The 16,759-nt window shown below is 36.8% G+C and overlaps 1 protein-coding gene across 8 annotated transcripts in view; it reads right to left on the reverse strand.

Annotated features, from left to right (window-relative positions):
* Positions 1-16,759, reverse strand: part of ZMYM5 (zinc finger MYM-type containing 5) — a 57,827-nt gene that overhangs the window by 25,418 nt on the left and 15,650 nt on the right. For 7 of the 8 annotated variants that reach the window (XM_049867367.1, XM_049867364.1, XM_049867365.1 and 4 more), the window contains 2 exons: positions 5,882-6,368; positions 5,549-5,642 (listed from right to left, as the gene is read on the reverse strand). In XM_049867367.1, coding sequence (XP_049723324.1) covers positions 5,549-5,642; positions 5,882-6,368 — 581 coding nt within the window. The remainder of the gene's footprint in view (positions 1-5,548; positions 5,643-5,881; positions 6,369-16,759) is intronic. The other variant, XM_049867366.1, reaches the window with a different exon arrangement.

Genomic DNA, 16,759 nt, shown 5'->3' on the forward strand with positions numbered 1-16,759 from the left:
CCAACTTGGCTCCGCCTCCATTACTTGCCTTTTTATTGTTAAGTTGTAGGAGTTCTTTATACATTCTGGATATTAAACTCTTATCAGATACATAGTTCCCCAACATTTTCTCCCAATCTGAAGGTTGTTTCACTTTGTTGATAAAGTCTTTTGATGAACATGTTTTTAATTTTGATAGAGTCTCATTTATCTGTTTTGTCTTTTGCTTCTTGTGCTTTTCATATCACATCTAAGGATTCATTGTTAAAAACTAGGTCCCGTAGCAATAACCCTATGGTTTCTTCCAAGGGTTTCATGGTTTCAGTTCTCACATTTCGGTCCGTCATCCACGTGATCTATAAGGTTTGCGACAGCTAATTTTTGGAAGAAGATCACCAGGCCTTCTTCCTTATCTGTCTGGAAGCTCTGCTGAAACTCATCCACCACAGATGACTGTTGGTATTTGAAATACTGGTGACACAGCTTCCAGGATCATGGCAACATTCGCAAAGATGGCAGTATGACAAACGGGTAGTGATCTCTCAAAAATAGTGTACCCTAATCTTAAGCAAAAGGAATAATTACCTAAATGTCTATTCTAATGAACATAGTCCTATTTTCATAAGACGAATGCACAGTTTTATGTGTACTTTAGGCAGGGCCACAATTTATTAAATTTGAACTTAAAAGCACTAGATTTAAATATAACTCAAACACAGAGATCATTATCTTGCTTCTATTTTTTTTTTTCTGTATGGGAAAACCTTCAATTTATAAATGTGGGGAACATACAGCAACTAAAGAAAGACACTCTGGGGAGCTTTGACTCCAAGATAGTAACAATTATAATATTACTGCTAATCCACTTTATTTTAAAAGTCTCCTGGTAAAAAGTGGTTAATTTTACGGAGGCAGACAGGAAGCAAAAGGAGTTAACAATAGAAATAGATTTTACTATGCTACACTCAAGCTAATAAAAGAGTAAAAAATAGCAACAACAAAAAGCTGTCCATTTGACAAGTGGCTTAATCTTTTCAGAAAGCTTCAAACATAACTTCACCATCATCCGTCACCCAAGAATTTGGTGAACTAAATCTTTTAAGAAAGCTTCAAACATAACTTCATCATCATCTTTCACCCAACAATTTGGTGAACACTATCTTCAGAATTCTGGATTAAATCATATTTTTTAAAGGATGTAGGTTTGATAACTTTTGTCTCCAATAAACTTTGTACAGAACTCAAGAATGTTGTGTACCATCCATACTTCATAGAAATCAAAAATTGCTACATATCATAAACAAAGTAGCTTACATGTAGGTATGAAGAAATAATATCAAACAAGTGTCAAATGGGTCTTTAATGCTTTTTGTCTGCTACTTTTTAAAATCACTGGTATTTTATGTGACAAGAAAATATCACAGAAATATAAAATACAGTCTTGAATCAATGAGATAAAGGAATGGTAAGAAGAAAAATAAATCCAAGAGTAATCAAAATTGCTTTCAAACAACCTTGGCAACTATCAATCAGGCCTACAATACGAGTGGAATGATAACACAGTATCTTTCTAACTACACTTCATAGTAAAAGATAGTATAGAGATATATAAAGATCTAAAAAGACACTATAGTATAAAGATATAAAAAAGTGCTTTTTTATTGTTAAGTTTCAATTTATCTTACGCTTTTAAATAGAAAACTATCCTACTTTATCCATAAAAAAAATACCCACTATTAAATACACTTCAATTTACTTCACAAGGCAAAAAAATGGTCTCTAAGATGGAAACATTAAAAAATATATATGGCACAGCTTCTGGTTTTAACTCCATTTAAGAGCTTATCTGCATGTAAAACAGAATTCATGCTTAAGTAAGTATATACCTAAAATTTAGGAAAAAATTACAAAGCAAACAATTAAGTAAAAGACTAAAAGAAATAATAACCAACAGACCTAAACAAATGACTTCAATGTACGTTATTTCTAAGACTTCAACATTTTCTTAAATTGTTTTTAAGTTTAACACATCCTTCAACATATTTTTTTTACATGATATTATTTCTCAGGCTTAACTCTTCATCCATAAACAAAAGATGTCCATAGTAATACATGGATGACAGACATGAAAGAGAAAACTCATGAAAAATTTGCAAATATATTATTAAAATTTCAACAATATGTAAACTAAATTAAGATGATACCATTTTTCAATAATCAGTTAAGCAAACATTATATAAGGAGCGTTTACAATATGGAAAAAGAATCTTTATGTTGTACAAATATGACACAACTTTTTAGCAGGGGCAGTTTTGCATTAACCATCAAAAGCACTAAAAATATGTTAACATTTTGACTTAGCATTTCTACCTCTAAAAATGTTTCTTAAGAAAATAAGACAAGTGTACCAAACTTACACAGGTATCTATGAGAACCCTTCTTTATGATTACAAAGACTAGAAAAAAACCAAAATAACCAACTATCAAATGGATTAGGAATATAAAAACGATTATTTCTCACATGAGCTAACAATATACTTAAGTATGAAATGCTGAATCCTTCCCCTGAGGCTGAGAACAAGATATGGCTTTATACTCTTACCACTTCTATTCAACATTGTATTGAAAAAACAAAGAAAAGGGGATCTATAAAGCCAAAACTATTTTCATAATATTAAGATTTATTTGCCTTTTTCACCATGTTCACATTTCTATGAATGGTGCAAAAGTGATGATGGGTAAAACTGCTGGTATCCTAGCATAAATTAAGGCAATGAAACAAAACTGTACTAGTAAATACTTTCCTTCAACATTGTGTACTTGCAGAAGTGTCATCTTCATTTATAGATGTCCTTGATAAAACCGTAAAAATTATCATTCATTTTATTAAATTCCAGACTTCAACTACATGTATGAATATCCTGTGTGACAAAATGGGAAGTATACAGTACTTCTGCTTCATACCAATAGTTGACTATGGTTACTGGCAGAGATTTTCTTGAAAATAAATGAGTCAGTCATTTCAAGGGCCCTGGTGGTGCAGTGGTTAAGAGCTTGGGCTGCTAACTAAAAGGTTGGCAGTTCAAATCTACCAGCTGCTTCTTGAAAAAACTATGAGACATTTCTACTCTGTCTTACAGGTTACTATGAGTCGGAATCAACTCAACGGCAACGGGTAGTCATTTCAAGGAAAACTGACAGTATTTGTTGCCAATGAGAAAATTTGAGCTTTCAAGTGAAAATCAGAATTAGAATTTTGGAGAACTTGTCTCTGCTACTGTGAGCTTCTGAGCTTCCTGGTAACTCAGTGAACCAATATTTTCCAGATAACCAGTGCACAATGTCACCAAGTTGATTATCCATGGGTAAAAGAGTCATTCAAATGTCAATGGTTTTAATGTAAAAGAGTACAAAAAGTTCATTATATGGTTTCAGATTCCACACTGAGGAATCTCTAAGAAACTACCATTTACAGTTTTGTTGCCACGTCAAGAGTACTATCCATAATCATCTTTAAAAGCCTATTAAAATAGTCCTCCCTTCTCTAGCCACCTAACTGTGTGAGACCAGGTTTTCTTTATATACTTCAAACAAGACAGAGTATTTCAACAGATTCTATGTACATTTTGGATATATCTTGCTGACTTCTACTAAGCCAGACTTCAAAGAAATTTGCAAAAATAAAAAACAATGTCGCTCTTATTGATAAATTTTTTTGAAGTTATTTTTCACTAAAAAAATAAACTCCTGTTATGTTACAAGTTACTGTTAAATGAATAAATATTAAATATTTCTTAGTTTTAATTTCTAATATGGTAATTATCAAAAGAAACAAAAAAAATATTTTGGGGTCCTTAATCATTTTAAGAGTGAATGTGAGGCCAAAAACCACTGCCCTATGGAAATAATAAGCAATGTAAACAAATACTTAGTGTAGAGTTACATTAGCAAAACAACAAAAAAAAGGAAACCATGTGTTATAGATTGAATTATGTACCCCCAAAATGTGTGTTGTAAATCCTAATCCCTAACTACAGAGTAGCTACGAGTCAGAATCGATTCAATGGCAATGAGTGAGTATCCCATTTGGGAATGGGCTGTCTTTGTTAATGAGACAGGATTAGTGTGAAGTGTGTCAAGACAAGGACCTTGTCCAGAGCCAACTGAGAGAAAGGCTTCCCCTTGAGCTGGCATCTGGAATTTGGACTTCTAGCTTCCTAACTGTTAGAAAATAAACTTGTTTGTTAAAGTCACTCACTTGTGGTATTTGTTATAGCAGCACTAGATAACTAAAATACCATGTAAATGCTCAAAAAAATAGATGAATGGGTTCCTCAGATGAAGGAGCATTTTATAGCCACTGAAACTTAAAATTTCAATTAAGTAAATCAACAGGACACAAAGCTATTTATATGGTCTCAATTATATTCAATCATATTTAAAAAAAAAAAGAGAGAGGCCAAAGAGTATAAGAAAATGAACCAAACTTCTAACAGTGGTAACTTCTAGTTAGTGAGGTAAAGTAGACAGATTATTTTTTTATTTCTCAGTATTATTTTCCCCCAATATTCAGTAACAATCATGTAGTATTCTCATAAACAGAGGAAAAAAACAAAATCAAACCAGCTGCCAGAGTTGATTCCAGCTCACGGTGGCTCCAAGTATAACAGAGAAGAACTGTGCTCCTTAGGGTTGTCAATGGCTACGACCTTTTGGAAATAGATTGCCAGGCCTTTCTTTTAAGGTGCCTCTGGGTGGATTTGAACTGCCAACCTTTTGGTCAGTAGCCAAGCACTTAACTATCTGTGCCACCCAGGAACTTCATAAAAGAAAAGAACAAAACAAAACAAAACACTAGCGTTTCATTAAAGCAATAACAGTGATTAGGTTCTTAGGTTCTGGTTACTTTTCAGTTCTCCAAAATTCTAAGTTGGTCAAATAGCTAAAAGCACTTAAATGATTTGAAAAAAAAAAAAAAGCCCTGAAGTTATGAAAAATCCTCAAAAGAAATGCTAATTTGTTTTTAGTAACTTCATTATGTTTTAATTGTATGGCAACAAGAGTGGAGTGTCAATGTAAGTTTTTTAAATAGAGGTCAGTCTTTGATTTAAAGGCAAGAACGTTTTTTCACTTTCAAAATTGAGAGTTATTAGTAAAATGCTGATTTAAAATAAAAACTAAAATGAGACAAGCAGCCCAAAAGCAAAAACTGAAATCTAAAGTTATGTAATTAAATTAAATGCCATTCAATTATTACATAATATTACTTTGTTTTTTTAGTTCATTACCCATTTCTTTATTCTACAAATTTATATTAAAATAAAGAGATGCTAATAAACAAGGAGTCTGATGGTGTTAGTAGTACAGTTGTTTTCAATTAAAACACTAGCTGTTCAAGTACACTGAAATTTTATTTAGTGTATCTTAATATGAAATTTTATTTTGAAAGTCAGGAGAAATAAAATACTTAACAATAGAATGTAAATAAAATAGGTAAGATTCCTAAAAAGGAACATCTAATTTACTTACTTAGGGTAGAATTAAAATATTATTACCGTAAGACACTTACCCGGACTATGATGAGTTGCGAATCCTCCATTCTGAAACATGTCTCCTGCCACATTCATTCTACCAGGATTAAAAGGTCCTACTCCAGTCTTGTTCTGTGAAGTTAAAGATGGGGTGTATGTTTGTATGTTAACAGCAAAATTACTTGACTGGACTCCTTTAGCGACATCTCTCAAGTTGATATTCTATAGTGATGTTATATGTGTAATCGTTAAGTTCGTATCTCTCCCAGTATTTACAAACCTTATACTTGTTTCTAAGGTTGTAACATTAGTAATACGAATTTCAGAGTCGATTTTGTAGTAATAACACCATTACCCATTCCTACATTTACCTTACTTCTTGAAAGACTGGAAGTGTAGAAATCCAGATCTTTGGTTCTGTTTTTAATTCCAGGAAGTCCCCATTCAATAAAACTGGAAGAATTTTTCTTTTGCTCATGATTTGTTTCTAAATCCTCTTCATCATCAATGACAATTGTCTCACTTAAATTTCTCTTCTGAGAAGTCAAATCTCTTGAAGAAGGAAGAATTACAAAATTGTTTCCTTGTTGCTTTTCCTTTCTTGATGATGTAAGTATGTTTTTTTGATTAGCTATTGCTGGTGCAGAAACTGAAGGAGGCTGTATAGATTCAATAAATACAACATCATCATCTTCTTCTGAAGAGTTTCGAGATCTATTACCTAACGGACTAGTTTGACCACCAAATGAATTTTGTACATCCATGAGACTAGCTGCCTTGGCTATACTCCCTAATAAGACAGGAGTCCACTCAGTCAATTTTATTCCTCCCACTGAACATTTATCCAGGCCAAATAACCTATAAGAGACAAAGGAAAAAAAAAAGTTCTAGTATGTTATGATTACTGTATTTTACTGCAATAAAAATAACAAAAATAAAATTTTTCCATTCTTTTATCTTTTAGGAAAAAAAACTAATGCTTTTTCTGATTTTCTCTCCCATTAACAACTTAATGATTCTTCATTTTGATGGAAATTAATTACCCAATTTTTGGTAATCCTTTTAAAAAATTTCAATTCATAGTACTAAATTTAATTTACTCAGCCTTCACAGTGAAAATATACCTGTCTTCTTTCAAATTAGAAAACAGCAAAATAATCCTATCAAGTACCAGTACAGTAACCCAGGACTCAAACATAATAACTACATTTTTTTTAGTCTTTATGCCTTTTTTAGTCTTAATAATCTATTTTTTGTGTTCCTATTGTTGAAAGTATGCACAGCTGTATACCACCAAGTCAACAATTCCTATGCGTGCAATTCAGCAACATCAAATTCATTCTTCTAAGTTGTACAACAATTCTTACCCTCCTTTTCCAAATTATTCCTCCTCCATTAACATAAAATCACTGCCCCCAAGCTTCCTATATAACATTTCAAGTTGCTGTTGTCAATCTGATCTCATATAGTTATTTGAAAGAGCACAACACTCAGGGCAGACATTCTTTACTAATTGAACTAAATTACTGTTTGGCTAAACGAAGACTTCAGGGGATATTTTTTGGTTTAAGGTTCAAAGATAAATTCGTGGCAATAGTTTTGGGAATTTACGTAGTCTCCGTGGCTCTAGTAGAAATTCTGGATTCTGTAAGAATTTGAAATTCTCTTCCGCAATTCCCCACTTTGGATCAGGATTCTTCTGCAGAATCTTTGTTAAAATGTTCAGTAACTCCCCAAGCCCATTAAATGGGGAAAAGGCAGTATCTTTAAAAAATGGTGCTGAAAAAAACAGGATATCCACCGAGAACGAAATGAAACAAGACCGATACCTCACACCATACACAAAAGCTAACTCAAAAAGGTCAAGCATCTAAATATAAAACCTGAAACTATAAATTAAAGATCATGGAAGAAAAAATACAGATAATGCTAGGAGCCCTAACATAAATAAATAAATAGGATACAAACCACAATTAATAATGCACAAACAGCATACAAACTAGATAACTGGGAGACCCTAAAAACCAAAGACTTACGCTCAGCAAAAGAGTTAACAAAAGGGTTAAGGAGAACCTACAGACTGTAAAAAACTTTTGGCTGTGACAGATCTGACAAGGCTCTAATCTATAAAATCTATAAGATACCGTAACACCTCAACAACAAAGACAAATAATCCAATTAAAAAAATGAGTAAATGATACTGACACTTCACTGAAGAAGACATTCAGGCGGCTAACAGACACATGAGGAAATGCTGGAAATCATTAGCCATAAACGGGAATCAAAATTACATTGAGATACCATCTTATCTCGACATGACTGGCATGACTCAAAAAAAACAGAAAATAACAAATATTGGAGAGGTTGTGGGGAGACTGAAAATCTTATGCACTGCTGGTGGGAATGTAAAATGGTACGACCACCTTGGAAAAAGATATGACCCTCCCTTAAAAACCTAGAAGTAGAAATACCATATGATCCGCAATCCTGCTCCTAGGAATATATTCTGGAGAAATAAGGGCCGTAACAAGAAAAAGACATATGCACACCCATATTCACTGCAGCTCTAGTCACAAAAGCAAAAAGATGGAAACAACCTAAGTTCTCATCAACAGATTAACGGATAAACTATGGTACATACACACAATGGAATACTACACAGTGATAAAGAACAATGATGAATCCACGAAACATCTCACAACATGGATGAATCAGGGGTGCATTATGCTGAGTAAAATAAGTCAATCATGAAAGGATGAACACTGCACGAGACCACTATTAAAAAAAAAAAAATTCAAGAGAAGGTTTACGCAGAAAGAAACAATCTTTCATGGTTACTAGGGAGGGGAGTGGAACCTCTGGCGGCATAGGGGTTAAGAGCTACGTGTGCTAACCAGAAGGCTGGTAGTTCGGATGCACCAGGTGCTCCCTGGAAACTCTATCGGGCAGTTCCACTCTGTCCTACAGCGTTGCTACAGGGTCGCTGTAAGTCGAAAATGACTCAACAGTGACGTGCTTGTTTTTTTTTTTGGTTTTGGAAGTGGTGGGCAGGAAAAACACTTAACTAGACAACAGATAAGTGATAACTTCATTGAACGGTAAAACAGTACACTATACTGGGGAAGTAAATACACCCTGACCAAGGCAAAGTCATAAAAGCTTCATAGACACATCCAAACACCCAGAAGGACTGTGTTACTGAGCGTGGGGACTGGGGACCACGGTCTCAGGGGTCATGTAGGTCACTGGCATTATTACATAGTTCACAAAGAAAATGTTCATATGTCCAACTTTGATGGGTGGTGTCTGGGGTCTTAAAAGCTTAGGAGCAGAGGGCGGAGCCAAGATGGCAGAATAGGCAGATGCTTCCACTGAGCCCTCTTTACAACAAAGACCAGAAAAAACAAGTAAAACAAGGATATTTGTGGCAAGCTGGGAGCCCTGAGCATCAAAGGCAAGCTTAGACAACGAACTGCAGGGCAGGGGGAGGAAGTGGCCATCCAGAAGTGGAGAGGAGTTACTGGACATGAATCACAGGGAGCCCTCAGGCACCATTCCCGGAGGGGCGGCGGGCTGGTACTAGCATTTGGCTGCAGTTTCCTCAGGGAGATGCAGCCAGCCACACAGCCCACTCACACCTCTGGAACCTGAGGAGAACGGAGCGCTCTCGGCAAAAGCTAAGTACTTATTTATGTTTTACCATGCCCCAAACCCCCAAGCCAGCTTCAGTGGCTGAATCCCTGGGCCTGAGACAGACGCTGGTGAGCACCTAGAGCTATCCTCACAGGCTTGGGGAAGGAAAAAATTTGCAACTGGGGGGAAAAGATAATTTGCTAGCTATATTAAATGAAGGAGCTCAGGACAGAAGCGGCTCCTGTCCAAGCATCAACCATCCGTGGACCTTGAGCACCTTTCCCTTCTGCATGGACCTATTTTGGGAGAATAGGCCCTTGTTGGTAAACTCCAACAATTTCAGCTGTGCAGTGGATAGGTGCGTGTCTGACATCTGACATTGCTTTGCCTATTAAACAAGGTCCTCACCTACCCACAACAAGGATCTAAGGACTGGTAGCTCCACTCAGGTCACCCAGCTACCCGTGACAGGGGTCCAAAGATAACAGGTACCTCCCAGTCCTTACAACAACAACTTTGGGTGCCCATGGTCCCTCTGCAGAACCCACCCACCAGCATGCTCTAGGGAACAGAGATGCGTTTTCCTCAGAAATACCTGGGGGTCGGTTCTCAGCCCCCTGCCTTGCTCAGAGCGTGACCTGCTCCTGCAATCAGATACCGGTATATACACCAATCACCCCTGCCCCTCTAAGACTGTAGGACACAGCCTATACCACACACTTGATATCAACTAGCGGGAAACCTGAGCTGAATTCATACAAGAAAACTGAATGGATTCCTAGACTGATATACCTGATAACAGCTCTAGCCAGCTGGGGATAGGGCACTAGAGCTCCAAAGGTGAAAACAATTAAGCTAGATCAATCGAGCAACCCACAGGGATATACCAAAACAAAGGAAGCTGCTATGACACAGTAAGCAAGCATAAACTAATACAACAACTTACATATGGCTCGGAGACAACAGTCAATATCAAGTCACATAAAGAAACAGGCCATGATCACCTCAACAGCACTCAAAACAAAGAATCCAGGGATCTTTTAGATGAAAGTGCATTCCTGGAATTACCTGATGCAGAATACAAAAGTTAAATACACAGAACCCTTCAAGACATCAGGAAGGAAATGAGGCAATACACAGAACAAGCCCAGGAACACACAGATAAAGCAACTGAAGGAATTAGAAAGATTATTCAGGAGCATAATGAAAAGTTTAATAAGCTGGAAAAATCTATAGACAGACAGCAATCAGAAATTCAGAAGATTTAACAATAAAATTACAGAATTAGATAACTCAATAAAAGTCAGAGGAGCAGAATTGAGCAAGTAGAAGCTAGAAGTTCTGGACTCGAAGATAAATCACTTGGCACTATTATATTTCAAGAAAAATCTGATAAAAGAATTTAAAAAAATGAAGAAACCTTAAGAATCATGTGGGAGTCTATCAAGAGAAATAACCTACGAGTGACTGGAGTACCAGAACACGGAGGGATAAAAGAAACTGCAGAGAAAATTGTTGAAGATTTGTTGGCAGAAAACTTCCCTGATATTGTGAAAGATGAGAAGATATTTATCCAAGATGCTCATCGAACTCCACATAAGGTAGATCTTAAGAGAAAGTCATCAAGACATTTTACAATCAAGCTTGCCAAAACCAAAGGTAAAGAGAGAATTATAAGAGTAGCAAGGGATAAACGAAGTCACCTACAAAGGAGAGCCAATATGAGTAAGCTCAGTCTACTCGGCAGAAACCATGCAGGCAAGAAGGTGATGGGATGACGTATTTAAAAAACTGAAGGAAAAAAATTGGCTGCCAAGAATCATATATACAACAAAACCGCCTCTTAAAAATGAAGGTGAAATTAAGACATTTGCAGATAAACACAAGTTTAGGGAATTTGTAAAAACCAAACTAAAAGTACAAGAAATACCAAAGAGTTCTTTGGTTAGAAAATCAATAACATCAGGTATCAACCCAAGACAAGAACACTGGGCAGGGGAACCAGAAGTCAACCCAGACAGGGAAATCCAAAAAAAAAAGAAAAAAAAAAGCAAAAGTATTTAAAAAAAAAAAAAAAGCCCAACACAGGGTAATGGCAATGTTATTATATAAAAGAAGACAACATTAAAATAATAAAGAGGGACTGAGAAATATAATCATATACCTTCCTTATGGAGATGAAGATACGGCGACACAAAGAAAAGTTAGTTTTAAATTTAGAAAAATAGGGGTAAATAAATAAATAATAAGGTAACCACAAAAGAGACAAACTATCCTACTCATCAAAATAAAATACAAGGGAAAAATACAGACTCAGGGGAAACAAAATCAACAACAACAAATATGAGGAAAGGACATTAAAGAAAATCTACTCAGCACATAAAATCAAGTGGGAAAAAGAAACTGTCAACACACAAAAAAAGACATCAAAATGATAGCACTAAATTCATACCTATCCATAATTACCTTGAATGTAAATGGACTAAATGCACCAATAAAGAAACAGAGATTGACAGAATGGATTAAAAAACAAGATCCATCTATATCCTGTCTATAAGAGACACACCTTAGACTTAAAAAAAAAAGACACAAACAAACTAAAACCCAAAGGATGGAAAAAAATATATCAAAAAACAGCAGGAGTGGCAATATTAATTTCTGACAAAATAGACTTTAAAGTTAAACCCATCAGAAAAGATAAAGAAGGACACTACATAATGATTAAAGGGACAATACACCAAGAAGATATAACCATATTAAATATTCATGCACCCAATGACAGGGCTGCAAGATACATAAAACAAACTTTATCAGCATTGAAGAGTGAGATAGAGGGCTCCACAGTAATAGTAGGAGACTTCAACACACCACTTTCAGTGAAGGACAGGACATCTGGAAAGAACCTCAGTAAAGACACGGAAGATCTAAATGCAACAATCAATCAACTTGATCTCGTAGACATATACAGAACACTCCACCCAACGGCAACCAAGTAAAATCTAAAACAATAAATTTCATGGAAGAAAAAATAGGGACAAATTAGGAGCCCTAATACATGGCATAAACAGTATACAAAACACTACAAAAAATGTAGAAGAAAAACTAAATAACTGGGAGCTCCTAAAATCAAACACTTATGCTCATCCAAAGACTTCACCAAAAGAGTAAAAAGACTACCTATAGACTGGGAAAAACTTTTTAGCTATGACATTTCTGATCAGAGCCTGATCTCTAAAATCTACATGATACTGCAAAAACTTAACCGCAAAAAAGACAAATAACCCAATTAAAAATGGGCAAAAGATATGAATAGACACTTCACTAAAGACATTCAGGTAGCTAACAGATATATGAGGAAATGTTCATGATCATTAGCCATTAGAGAAATGCTGATCAAAAGTACAATGTGATTTCATCTCACACCAACAAGGCTGGCATTAATCCGAAAAACACAGAATAATAAATGTTGGAGAGGCTGTGGAGAGACTGGAATACTTCCATACTGCTGGTGGGAATGTCAAATGGTATAACCACTTTGAAAATCGATTTGGCGCTTCCTTAAAAAGCTTGAAATAGAACTACCATATGATCCAGCAATCCCACTCCTTGGAATATATCCTAAATAAGAGCCTTTACACAAACAGATATATGCACACCCATGTTTACTGTAGCACTGTTTAAAAACAAAAAATTTTTTTTAAACAGTAGCAAAAATATGGAAGCAACCAAGGTGCCCATCAATGGATGAATGCATAAATAAATTATGGTATATTCACACAATGGAATACTATGCATCGATAAAGAACAGTGAGGAATCTGTGAAACATTTCATAACATGGAGGAACCTGGAAGGCATTAAGCTGAGTGAAATTAGTCAGGTGCAAAAGGACAAATATTGTGTAAGACCACTATTACAAGAACTTAAGAAATAGTAAACTGAGAAGAAAACATTCTTTTGTGGTTATGATGGGGGGAGGGAGGGAGGGTGGGAGAGGAGTATTCACTAATTAGATAGTAGATAAGAACTACTTTAGGTGAAGGGAAAGACAGCACACAACACAGGAGAGGTCAGCACAATTGGACTAAACCAAAAGCAGTTTCCTGAATAAACTGAATGCTTCGAAGGCCAGTGTAGCAGGGGCAGGGGTCTGGAGACCATGGTTTCAGGGGACATGTAAGTCAATTGGCATAATAAAATCTATTAAGAAAACATTCTGCATCCCACTTTGAAGACTGGCATCTGGGGTCTTAAATGCTCGCAAGCAGCCATCTAAGATGCATCCATTGGTCTCAACCCACCTGGATCAAAAGGGAATGAAGAACACCAAGGACACAAGGCGATTACGAGCCAAAGAGACAGAAAGGGCCACATGAACCAGCGACTAAATCATCCTGAGACCAGAAGAACTAGATGGTGCTCGGCTACAACCAATGACAGCCCTGACAGGGAACAAAACAGAGAACCCCTGAGGGAGCAGGACAGCAGTGGGATGCAGACCCCAAATTCTCATAAGACCAGACTTAATGGTCTGACTGAGACTAGAAGGATCCCGGTGGTCATGGCCCCCAGGCCTTCTCTTGGCCCAGGACAGAAACCATTCCGGAAGCCAACTCTTCAGACATGGATTGGACTGGACAATGGGTGGGAAAGGGATGTTGGTGAGGGAGCTTCTTGGATCAGGTGGACACTTGAGACTATGTTGGCATCTCCTGCCTTGAGGGCAGATGAGAGGGTGGAGGCGGTTAGAAGCTGACGAAATGGACACAAAAGAGAGTGGAGGGAGTGAGCGGGCTGTGTCATTAGGGAGAGAGTAATTGGGAGTGTGTATGAAGGTGTATATGGGTTTTTGTGTGAGAGACAGACTTGATTAACTTTCACTTAAGGCCCAAAATTAAAAAAAAAAAGCTTAGGAGCAGCTATCTAAGATCAGTCTACTAGTCCCTTCCTGTCTAGAGCAAAGGAGAATGAAGAAAACTAAAGACAAGGGGAAAGCTAGTCCAAAGGGCTAATGGATCACAAGTACCACAGCGTCCACCAACTTGAGCCCAGACCCTGGGTTTTATAACCGGCCAATCTGACAGGGATCACAATAGAGTGGCCCAGACAAAGTGGAAGGAAAATGTAGAAATTCAAATTCTTACATATGCACACATATACACAAAAGACCTGATTTACTAGACTGTCAGACACTGAAAGAACCCCCAAGACTATGACCCCTGGACACCCTTTTAAGCAGGTAAAGCCACCCCAAAAATTCACCCTTCAGTCGAAGACTTCTTGTTAGGTGCCATCGAGTCAATTGTGACTCATACTGACACAGAACAAAACACTGCGCGGTTGGGCACCATTCTCACAATGTTTTAGCCCACTGTGCCAATCCATCTTGCTGAGGGTCTTTCTCTTTTCACTGACTCTACACCTTACCAAGCCTAATGTCCTTCTCCAGGGACTGGACCCTCCTCATAACACATCCAAAGTATGTGAGATGAATCCTCTCACAATTATTGCCTCCAAGGAACACTGCGGCTGTACTTCCAAGACAGAATTGTTTGTTCTTCTGGTAAGCCATGGTATATTCAATATTCCTTGCCAACACCATAATTCAAAGGTGTCAATTCTGCTTTGGTCTTCCTTATTTACTGTCCAGCTTTCGCATGCATATGAGGTGACTGAAAATACCACAGCTTGACTCAGGCGCACCTAAGTCCTTAAAGTGACATCCTTGCTTTTCAACACTTTAGAGGTCTTCTGTAGCAGATTTGCCCAATGCAGTATGTCATTTGACTTGACTGCTGTTTCCATGGGGACTGATTGCTGTCTAAGTAAAATGAAATCCTTCACATCAATATTTTCTGTTTATCAGATGTTGCTTATTGGTCCACTTGTGAGGATTCTTGTTTTATGTTGAGGTTTAACCCATACTGAATGCTACAATCTTTAGTAAGTACTTCAAGTCCTCTCAGCTGTCAGCAAGCAGGGTCCTGCTATCTGCATATCACAGGTTGTTAACGAGTCTTCCTCCAGCCCTGACGCTGCATTCTTCTTCATATAGTCCAGCTTCTTGGATTATTTGCTGAGCAGACTGAGTGAGTATGGTGAAAGGATACACGCCCTAATGCACACCTTTTCTGATTTTAAACCACGTAAAATGCCCAATTTCTATTCAAATGACCGCCTTTTGGTCTATGAACAGGTTCCTTGTAAGCAAAATTAAGCGTTTTGGAATTCCTATTCCTCGCAATGTTATTCATAATTTGTTACGATCCACACTATCACATTCCTTTGCATAGTTAATAACACACAGGTAAACATTTTTCTGGTATTCTCTGCTTTGAGCCAAGATCCATCTGACATCAACAACGTCCTCTTCTCAACTCAGCTTGAATATATGGCAGATCTCTATCAATGCACTGCTACAATCACTTTTGAGTGATTATCAGCAAAATTCCACTTGTGTGTGTTATTAATGGTATTGCTCAGTAATTTCTGCATCACCTTTGGTTTGGACACAAACATGGATGTCTTCCAGTTGGGTGGCCAGTTAACTATTTTTCAAATTTCCTGGCACAGATAAGTGAGCACCTCCAGTGCTGCATCTGTTTGTTTAAACATCTCAACTGGTATTCTGCAAATTCCTGAAGCCTTGTTTTTCCCCAATTCCTTCAATACAGCCTGGACTTCTTCCTTCAATACCACTGATTCTTGATCATATGCTACTTCATGAAATGGCTGAACATCAACCAATTCTTTTTGGTACAGTGACTGTATATTCCTTCCATCTCCTTTTGATACTTCCTGCGTTGTTCAATATTTTGCCCATGCAATCCTTCAAAATTGCCATTAAAGGCTTGAACTTTTTCTTCAGTTCTTTCAGCTAGAGAAAAGCTGAGCATGTTAGTCCCTTTTGGTTTTCTAGCTCCAGGTCTTTGCATATTTCATTATAATATTTTACTTTGTCTTCTCAAGCTGCCCTATGAAATCTTCTGTTCAGCTCTTTTATTTCTTCTATTCACTTAACTACTCAACACTCAAGGGTAAGTTTCTGAGTCTCTTCTGACATCCATTTTGGTCTTCTTTCTTGCCTTTTTAATGACCTTTTGTTTTCTTCATGTACAATGTCTTTTATGTCCTTCCACAACTCATCTGGTCAATCAGCGTTCAATGAGTCATATCCATTCTTGAGATGGTCTCGAAATTCAGGTGGGATATACTCAAGATTGTATTTTGGCTATTGTGGAATTGTTTTAATTTTCTTCTTGCTATGAGTAATTGTCTGTTGTGCACTTGGCCTGAGCCTTGTTCTGACTGATGATATTGAGCTTTTCCATCATCTCTTTCCACCCGAGGTAGTCAATTTGATTCCTGTGTTTTCCATCTGGTGCGATTCACATGTATAGTCACTGTTTATGTTGTTGAAAAAAGGAATCTGCAATGAACATCTCATTGGTCTTGCAAAATTCTATTATGCGATCTCTGGTGTCATTTTTATCTCCAAGGCCATATTTTCCAACTACCAATCCTTCTTTGTTTCCAGCTTTTGCGTTCCAATCACCAGTAACTGCAAGGCCTCTTGACTGTATGTTCATCAATTTCAGTTGGTTAAAATCTTGAATTT

The sequence above is a fragment of the Elephas maximus genome, chromosome 23 (assembly GCF_024166365.1).
Source record: "Elephas maximus indicus isolate mEleMax1 chromosome 23, mEleMax1 primary haplotype, whole genome shotgun sequence".
NCBI classification, from domain to species: domain Eukaryota; kingdom Metazoa; phylum Chordata; class Mammalia; order Proboscidea; family Elephantidae; genus Elephas; species Elephas maximus.